Source organism: Frankliniella occidentalis, unplaced genomic scaffold, assembly GCF_000697945.3.
Source record: "Frankliniella occidentalis isolate FOCC.00 unplaced genomic scaffold, Focc_3.1 Scaffold151, whole genome shotgun sequence".
NCBI classification, from domain to species: domain Eukaryota; kingdom Metazoa; phylum Arthropoda; class Insecta; order Thysanoptera; family Thripidae; genus Frankliniella; species Frankliniella occidentalis.
The window spans coordinates 582,076-590,267 of record NW_026267278.1 but is presented as its reverse complement, the minus strand read 5'-3'; the positions used below and the strand labels follow the sequence as shown (position 1 = coordinate 590,267).

The window sequence follows — 8,192 nt, the reverse complement described above, 5'->3', positions numbered from 1 at the left end:
TATTCAATGTGGTCTAAAAAGGCTTTACGTGCGCATACCGGGCTTCAAATTAAATTTCTTTGAGCAAAGAAATTGTTCTTACATAGTGATCTGAGAAATTGCGTAACTCCATGTAGGCACTAGGCTATGAATGAGCTCACTTTTGGATCACGGTAGTGCCTAAGGCTTATTGTACTAGAATAGTGCAAAATTGTCGTACAAACGCAAACTTTTTTGAAAAGTAAAACGGCCTGGTGGTATTGTTTTCAAAACTGAGCGTTTACCGTTAACCAGACACAAATTTGAATTACTTTGAACACCTTTCCATCGGTATATATTGAAAGGAGCTTCTTCCAACCATGCAAAGGTGTAAAAGGGTGTTCACGTCCGCAAAGCTACACTCGTGACTGAAGTCGTACGAATGAGGTGAAGTTTACATGGATCTCTACAGGTCTCTGACAGGGTAACAACCTGCTTAGAATCAGTATTTTTTTTATTTTACTTTTTGGCGTGTGACAAATTACCTGTCACAAGATTGTTACTCTCTCGGGCAAGAGGACAACGAGCTTGTCGAGGAAAGGAGGAAAGGGGGAGGAGGGGGTCCCGGGGACATGAAAGAAACACACGCCAAGAAATGTTTACGGGAAAAGTGTCATGGTCACGAACTGATAAAGTAAAACAATCATTCTGGCACAAACAAACGCTGTACCTTGTGCAAAGAGGATTCGTTTCGGCTTTGTAAATGAGAACCAATTGATAACGCGACAACAGTGCACTGTAAAAATATTAGTTGTCACTTCACAATTGTTGCCATTGATCAAACAGGAGAGGGGGCGTCGGACCATGGGGACCGTGGTGGGGCCCATGGGGGCTGGCGGCGGGGACGGGACGGGGGCGTGTGAGAGGTGTACTTTCCCTACACCCCCCCCCCCCTTTACGCACGTGTATTCCTCGCCCGGCTAAAGTTAATCCACTTTCCAACGAGTTTAGTTGTAGAAGAGAGGGCAATACCAGGAGAAATGGTCAAAAATGTTCCTCCGTCACGCGATTTGTGAGCGACTCAGAGGCGCTGCGTTGTTTTACAACACCAACACATGTCCGCACTCCCCATCTAAGACGCGTCCAGTCTGCCCATGACGATGACGATGACGATGATGCCCTCCCAGGTCGAGTCCGCGCTGCCGGTGGTGGACGTGGGCCCGCCCCCCGAGCGCGGCCACGTCTCGTGCAAGCTCAAGCAGGTCCAGAGCGAGGAGGAGCGGTGCGCGCAGATCGGCCGCGACAACTGCGCCCTCGTCCTCGTCCTGCGCCTGGCGCACATCATGCGCACCTCCCGGGTGGACAACGCTTGGCGACAGCCGCCCCCGACGTAAGCAGCAGCAGCAGCGCGAGGTCAAACTCCGTCGACTCGACACCGATGTTGAGCCACAAGCTTGTCGGGAAGCTCGTTGCCGTTGACTGACTGGGCTGATCGACATTTTCAGTTGGGGCGCCTTGGGGTAGGCCGTCCCGCACGACACGGCAGTGCAACGGGACGGCCTATCCTCCAGGCGCCTCGTACGACCCTTGGATTAGTTTGACGGAGTCTCTCTCTGCCCTGCTCTAGGTTCCTGCGGCGTGTAGGCATCTCCCTGGACCCGGCGACCGTGCTGCCGACCTTGCACCTGCGTATCGCACCGGGTCCTTGCTCCTTCATCATCTTGCTTTCATGCTTGAAGTACATTCTGACAAAAAAAAAAAGTATCGTACAAAGTAACGTGTAAGTAAGTCATCATTAAGTTTAACCCTGTGAGGTTGACTTTAGCTATAGTTTTTTTGACGATACTTTTTTTTTTTTGTCAGAATATACTTTCTATAGTTGAGTTCAACCCCTGTGACAATTTTCTTACCTGAGCAGCCACTGGCAAACATGTTGAGCTAAATTTTATCAGGTAAATTAGCGGAAACTCAGAAATTAGACTATTATAGAGAGCGCTAACTTTTAAACCGTACAAGTCCAGAGGATGAGACAAAGTTTTTTAAAATCAGAATGCCAAACTGAATCAGGAAAAAAATATTTCAACAAAATTTATTGCCGCGTCTTTTGAGTTAGACAGTTTTTTGTGTATATTTCACTAACCATTTGAGCCAAATTTTTTTAAAATTTTTTTCTTATCATTTGGCATCATTTCAAGAGAGAAAAAAAATATTTGGTCAAAATCAAAAATTGAGTGTCTCGATTTTTGCCCTTTACTGATAGAACGTCCCCTCGGGGCACCCGGGTTTACAAAAAGGTGCAGAACCATTTACTGAGAGCTAGAATATAAGGGCCTGGCCGGTGCTGGAGTGCTGGGCTGCGCTGGGCTGGACTGGAGGGAGGAGGGGCTGTGAGGTTCCCGTCCAGGCCGTACCGCGGGGGCCCGTGCCGCCCCTCGCGTTCGCCTGCCTCGCCTCCGGTCCGGCCGAGACACCTACCCGCATGCACGCGGCACGGCGACTCCCGCTGGGAACAAGCTGCCGACCGAATCGAGTGAAATAAAATGAAGAAAGGCACGGGGCAGGGCCGTGCGCTATGCCGTCCCGCACGCAGGAGTGCGGGCCGGGTTTGCCTATCGCCCCTGACCGTGGCGCCTTACGGGACAAGCGAGTAGGCAACCCGCCCGCACTCGTGCATGCGGGACGGCATAGTACAGAAGTGCGCGGGGGTTTTCAGGCACCTGGTACATGAGACCCCCTACTTTTTCTTCTTTGCTTACAGTATACTGTACCGCATGCAGATGTGCGGGCGGGTTGCATACTCGCACGGGGCCATAAGGCCAGTGGCACGGGCCACCTACCCACCTTACACCAGGGGAAGGAAAAAGTAAAATGCAAGTAAAATATAAATTATCTTGGTGGATAAAAATACTTTAAAAGCGTCAAATATAACAAATTCATTGGAAAAACTAATAATACAAAATTAATAAAACCTTTGAAAAAAAATATCACAGAATTTGGAAGCCTTGGCTTTGTATTTGCCTTTGAGCGACTTTTAGGAGAATAATAAAGTGCCTTTGTATCAAAGGATTAACATGGAAGATTGTAGGGGGCCTGACTGTGGCAGAAGCCGATGTATCGGCTGGCTGGACAGCGCTCAGAGAAACCCCGCCGTCATCAGAAGAAGAACGAGAGAGGTTGAGGTTCGGGTTCGTGTCCTCCACCTCTGGGGCAGATTGATGTTCAACAGTTTGCATACTTAATGGTAACGTTGATGAGAGTGGAATAGGACTTGCTGGTCTGATATCTTCTGAAGTTTCAAGGGCTGGTGGGCCAGTGTTGACGGCATATTGGCAGCCGTTTACAAAGTCCCACATTCTTTGGTCAACCTTAAAGAAAAGTAAAATGCCAGACTTTAGAGAAAGGTTCTTAGACCCAAATCGTTTTGCAAAGTAAAATTGTTTATCTTACAGGCGGTGCTCCATTGAAGCTGATGGTTAAAATAGTAGGATCTGTTTCATCTGCTGATAGGACTATCAGGTTCTGAGTTGTCAGCAACAATGTAACAGCTTTGAAACGAGATGAACTAGATTCTAGTGTTGCCTCCAGAACAAGTAGGCATTGAGAGACAATAGGGTGTTGAATTTTGCTGAACTTGACTAAGGCACTTCTTTGTGGGTTTCCTCGTTCTGCCTTAGCTTGATCTCTTTGCTGCATACAAAACAAAAATTATTAGGGAAAACTTGAAGCGTTCACAAGTAACAAATACTAAGGTGACACCTTGTAGCTTACCTGTGGTAAATTGCTCCATCCAGCACCCTGAAGCAATCCTTGCCCGGTCATAGCGACTAGATCTGCAGCTCCACTGAGAGGTTTTGTGAACATTTTAACAAGACCCCTACCAACACCTGTTACAACACCCCGAGGGGATGGTTGACCAGATAATACTGACTGAAGTGGGTGATGAGCCAATCCGCCGACAGCACCTAAAAGATAAATAAGTTTCTAATGAAACAAACACACTTGTGTATGTACGCTTAATTATGTATTGGTAAAACAAGGAAAATGGTCAACAAACCTAATATACAGATTCCCAGACTGGTTAAGCCCTGCAATAGGCCTTCAGCAACTCCTTTGAGGTCGCACCCTCCGCAATTCCTCTGTCCTATCTAAATGTTCTCCATCTAGTGTCAAGCGATCTAAATTACAGGCCACACTAGATGCCATTTTAGTTACTGATGTAAGCGTACCTGAAGAAGACAAAAAGTTTATTAGGACACATGAATGCTTTGATGTACTATAGTTTAAAAAAGCAAGGAAGTTATTGCAACCTGCAGTGAAGTGTTTCATGAGAGACGCAGAACCATGTGTAACTCCAACAAGGAAGCCCCAAGGGCCCTCCAGAATTCCATGATATGGCAGACTGACAAAATCACGTAGGCCTGTACCCAGAGTTTGGGCAATGCCACCTGGACTGCCTAGGAGTACTAGAGAGCTAACAACCCATCCTAAGGCAACACAATAGATGGTTTGTCAGAAAAAAAACAGAATCAGTCAATACCCTTTTGATAAGGTACATCGGTACTTACCTGCTCCAAATACTGCACCAGAAAGGTAATTCCAACAAACCTTCATCAATTGAGACTGAAAAGTTTTCTGGCGGATGTCCTTTGCACATATTTCAACTCTACTCACAGCCTCTATTGACATCATTTGATACTTTCAATATTAACTTGATCTACACTTATGAATATTTTTTTCGGATCAATATTTGAGAATCCAAATGGAAAAACTTTCATGTTTGCAGCATTACGAAGATTTAATTGATGAGTGCTCTCTTTGAGAGCTCCAGGCAAATGCAGGAAAGTGACTTCACCTTGACCTATAATTTCAAGGGACATACCCTTTTCTTCACTTTCATCATTTGATATGACAGCTGGCATAGATGTGGGTAAGAACGACCGCACAGCATACATGGGACTAAGCATCACCTGCATATGAAAAGTAAAATAAAAGTCTAAGTAAGTACATAATGTAGGCATTCATTTTTCATGAAATTTTTCTCTGACTCACCAAAATTGTTCTTTGACCTTTAACGATTTCCCGAATTACCCGACACCATACACAGATGAATTGATGCTTGTCTTGAAGTGGCACTGTTCACATAGTATGCAAATTATTATATGTACATCAAATTATACTGATACAGGAAAACAAACAAACAAAGGAGGAAACATGATTAAAAGAAAGTAAAAAAAAAAAATTGCACCTTTTACAAGCCACGGCTGATGGCTTTTTGGGTTCTCTCTAAGAGGAATATCACCAGTCCATAAGCTTGCATCAACTTGTGTTTTGCAAAAAGTTAATTTTGTCTAAAAAAAATTAAACTAGTACCAAAATAAGTGTGTATGCCATACATTCACAGTCACTACCACGCCACATAGCTCATAGCTCTAAAAACACTAAGAAATTTTTACTAGGCAGTAAAATTTTCGACTGGTAACTGAAAAAAACCTCTATTATGGAATGTCAGGGCCGACTCCCTGAGTAGAATAAGCGTTCATTCATACTTGTAAGCTCACAGCTCATGCCCTCTTTACAGTTAATTAATAAAAATGTTGCTCAGGAATAAGCACATTTGATTGAAGAGTAATTACTGCTAAGTATTCCAAAATATACTGATGAACTATTCCAAAATACTGATAACTATTTAAGGACACCAACATATACCACATAAAAGTCAGCTCATTAATCACAGTTTATCATTAAAACTTGATCTCAGATCTTACAAATTATGAAGAAAAATAAACAAGCCCAAGTTGTGGATGTGATGCTCAAAATTATAACACACAAGTACTGTAAGACGGAAAAGAAACTTAATGGATCATATACATACCTATGGCAAATGTACAATCAAGTTTTCAAGCATTCAAATGAACATTATGTTTAGTGGAAAAGATTTTTTTTGAGAGAGAAAAGCTTCCTATAAACTGACATCTTGATGATATTCACACTGAAGTAATCTACACTTGTAATAAATCATAGGAAAAATACACTGATATTTCTCATGGTACTGGAGAATCGCCCACCTTAATTGGAAACTGATGTCCAGGTTCACTGCTATCCAATTCAATATATTGTGCATCTAGATGAGAATGGAAATTTAAATGATGATCTTTCATTTCCAAGGCTGATTTCACAGGTTCGGAGCAAGAGAGACATGCCATGCTGAAACAAAACAGATACAATTGAGCAGGGATAATTCCTTCCTGACCATTCATTGAACATATGGAATGGATGTATGTTAATATGAACTCAATGAATGCTCACTTTGTTTGGAGATCATCAGACATATCTTTTTCCTTAACTTTAACTGAGCTAACTTCTTCATCAGGGTGCTCAGACAGTAAGTGGTGATTAAGGGATGCTTTTTTGTGGCGGACACATAGAGCACTGAACTCTATTATGGATTAGCTCAGATATTCTTAGTCTCTCTCCCGGATGACGAGATGGATAATGATCAAGAAGTAATTTTATTGTTCCCGATTTAGCACACAAACCACATTTAAATGCCATTGTTTCTATTCCCTTGGCACCCGGTTTCACCTTGAAGATATTATTAAAAGCATTATTTTTTCAGTAGATCAAAGGGAGAACAAAAATAACAAAATTAATGGTAAGTACCTCTTTCAGCTTGAAAGGGACAATGCTCCGTCCATCAGGAGTTTTCACAGAAAATGACTTGTTGCTTTTGTGAGAAGATTGCCAATGAATAAAAAGACGAGTCAGTAATGTTTCCCTTAGTCTACAAAAACAGCAGCGCAGCACATGAACATTCTTACATACTTCTTAAACATCTGCAATTTCAGCCATTTTGACATCGGAAAGTTTTTCATCAAGAGATAAGTCATCTGCCCTGTAGACCCAACTCTTGTTGCTGACCTATAGACACAAAAAAAATAATAAAAGGCAAATAGAAACAAGTTCATATAAATACAAAAATGAAATTTTAAAATAATTGAAGAAACACTTGCCCAATTTTCTTTTGTTGGTTGGGCAGCGGTAAAATTTTAGGAGAGGGTGGCAAATTATTTTTAACAGGTTTCAAATCCAATCCTTGGTGTACCTTTGAACTGTGTAGCCTCACAGATGATTGTTTTATAGCTGCAATCCAAATTGAAAGTAAACATACAATTGGAATTTACTGACAAATTAAAGAAAATAGTGATGTACTCGGGAAGGGGAAGACCACCATTGGCTAATGCCAAATCATTATACAGTACCTTCAGCAGAGGAAGAAGGTTGCTCCTCAATATTAAACTCTTCTCAATTTCCACTCATTAGTAATTGATTTTCTTCAGAACTAGTTTCTTCATCCTCTACTTCCTCAATATCTTCCTCCAGAGCACTTTCATCTACTTCAATGTCTTCACCTTCAACAGTTATCCAACAATCAGCTTGTGGGTTTACTGCATGTTTTGTTTCTAATATAAAAAGTAAAGTAAATAAATGCTCATCTTACATTGCAAATGAGAATAAAAAGAAGTCTATTGATATAAATACTCACTTGGGCTAAGTTTTGTTCCCAATTCCATTGGTTGATCAAACTGGGGTACAGTTTGGGGCATTGGCTTTAAAACTGATCTCGAACCTAGAGCTTTAATACCTTTCACAGAATCAAACTTTTTAGGAGATACGCAGGGTGTACCAGAAACAGGTGAAGTGATTGGTGTAATGCTTCCAACAGAACCTCTTGGGGACAATCTTTGGTTTGTACTTGTCTGAAGTGGAGAACTATTTTTACTAGGGGAAGAGCCTAGAGTTGAGGTAGCCCTGCTCAAAGAAGCTTCAACAGGTAAACCAAATTCAAGAATTTGATGGGTGGTATCCATATTAATCTGGGAAAAAAGCCAGAATCAGCAAACGACATGTGCAGTAATTTCAAAACAGAAAATTTAAATTCTTACATAGTCTTCTGAATGAGTATCAACTATATATCTGATGCAGTGAAGATGTCTTTGGTGCATATCTGTGACATGAGTCATTCCTTCATCAATAGATGGAAAACTTTTCAAACATCTTGCACATTGATATCTCAAATCATCACTGAAAGAGACAGATTTATAGATTCAGATACATAAAATGAATAAGATTCAAAAAAAGCACTTTTAATCCCGGAAATGATTGTGCCACAAATGATTTAAGTTCATTTTTTAACTAAATAAATATGAAGCACAAACCTAGCGTACATTTGATAG

The 8,192-nt window shown here is 41.7% G+C and overlaps 3 protein-coding genes and 1 long non-coding RNA gene across 6 annotated transcripts in view; all 4 read right to left on the bottom strand.

Annotated features, from left to right (window-relative positions):
- Window positions 1–2,037: 2,037 nt before the first annotated feature.
- On the bottom strand, window positions 2,038–6,156 carry LOC113201858 (uncharacterized). 2 transcript variants are annotated; one of them, XM_026415815.2, is made up of 8 exons: window positions 6,024–6,156; window positions 5,008–5,090; window positions 4,524–4,925; window positions 4,266–4,442; window positions 4,013–4,184; window positions 3,727–3,920; window positions 3,406–3,645; window positions 2,038–3,323 (listed from the first exon to the last, which is right to left on the bottom strand). In XM_026415815.2, the coding sequence occupies exons 6-8, from the start codon at window positions 3,817–3,819 to the stop codon at window positions 2,943–2,945; spliced, it is 714 nt and encodes a 237-aa protein (XP_026271600.1). In that variant the 5' UTR covers window positions 3,820–3,920; window positions 4,013–4,184; window positions 4,266–4,442; window positions 4,524–4,925; window positions 5,008–5,090; window positions 6,024–6,156; the 3' UTR covers window positions 2,038–2,942. The 2 variants fall into 2 exon arrangements, with proteins under 2 accessions (XP_026271600.1, XP_052127106.1); XM_052271146.1 differs by lacking the exon at window positions 6,024–6,156 and adding an exon at window positions 5,204–6,006.
- Window positions 6,157–6,474: 318 nt separating this feature from the next.
- LOC127750202 (uncharacterized) lies at window positions 6,475–6,871 on the bottom strand. Its single transcript, XR_008011578.1, has 3 exons — window positions 6,781–6,871; window positions 6,619–6,682; window positions 6,475–6,540 (listed from the first exon to the last, which is right to left on the bottom strand). It is a non-coding gene; the product is annotated as an uncharacterized LOC127750202 (long non-coding RNA).
- Window positions 6,872–6,973: 102 nt separating this feature from the next.
- Window positions 6,974–8,192, bottom strand: part of LOC127750201 (uncharacterized) — a 15,773-nt gene continuing 14,554 nt past the window's right edge. Inside the window, exons 4-7 of one of the 2 annotated variants that reach the window (XM_052271148.1) lie at window positions 7,902–8,040; window positions 7,502–7,832; window positions 7,218–7,418; window positions 6,974–7,098 (exon numbers count right to left, since the gene is read on the bottom strand). In XM_052271148.1, coding sequence (XP_052127108.1) covers window positions 7,261–7,418; window positions 7,502–7,832; window positions 7,902–7,979 — 567 coding nt within the window. In that variant the 5' untranslated portion in view covers window positions 7,980–8,040 and the 3' untranslated portion in view covers window positions 6,974–7,098; window positions 7,218–7,260. Of the gene's footprint in view, window positions 7,099–7,217; window positions 7,419–7,501; window positions 7,833–7,901; window positions 8,041–8,192 lie in introns of those variants that run through there. The other variant, XR_008011576.1, reaches the window with a different exon arrangement.
- The window catches only part of LOC113212358 (probable E3 ubiquitin-protein ligase HERC1), an 8,296-nt gene continuing 8,133 nt past the window's right edge, over window positions 8,030–8,192 (bottom strand). Inside the window, exon 5 of the mRNA XM_052271138.1 lies at window positions 8,030–8,040. Within this exon, the coding sequence (XP_052127098.1) occupies window positions 8,030–8,040 (11 nt within the window). The remainder of the gene's footprint in view (window positions 8,041–8,192) is intronic.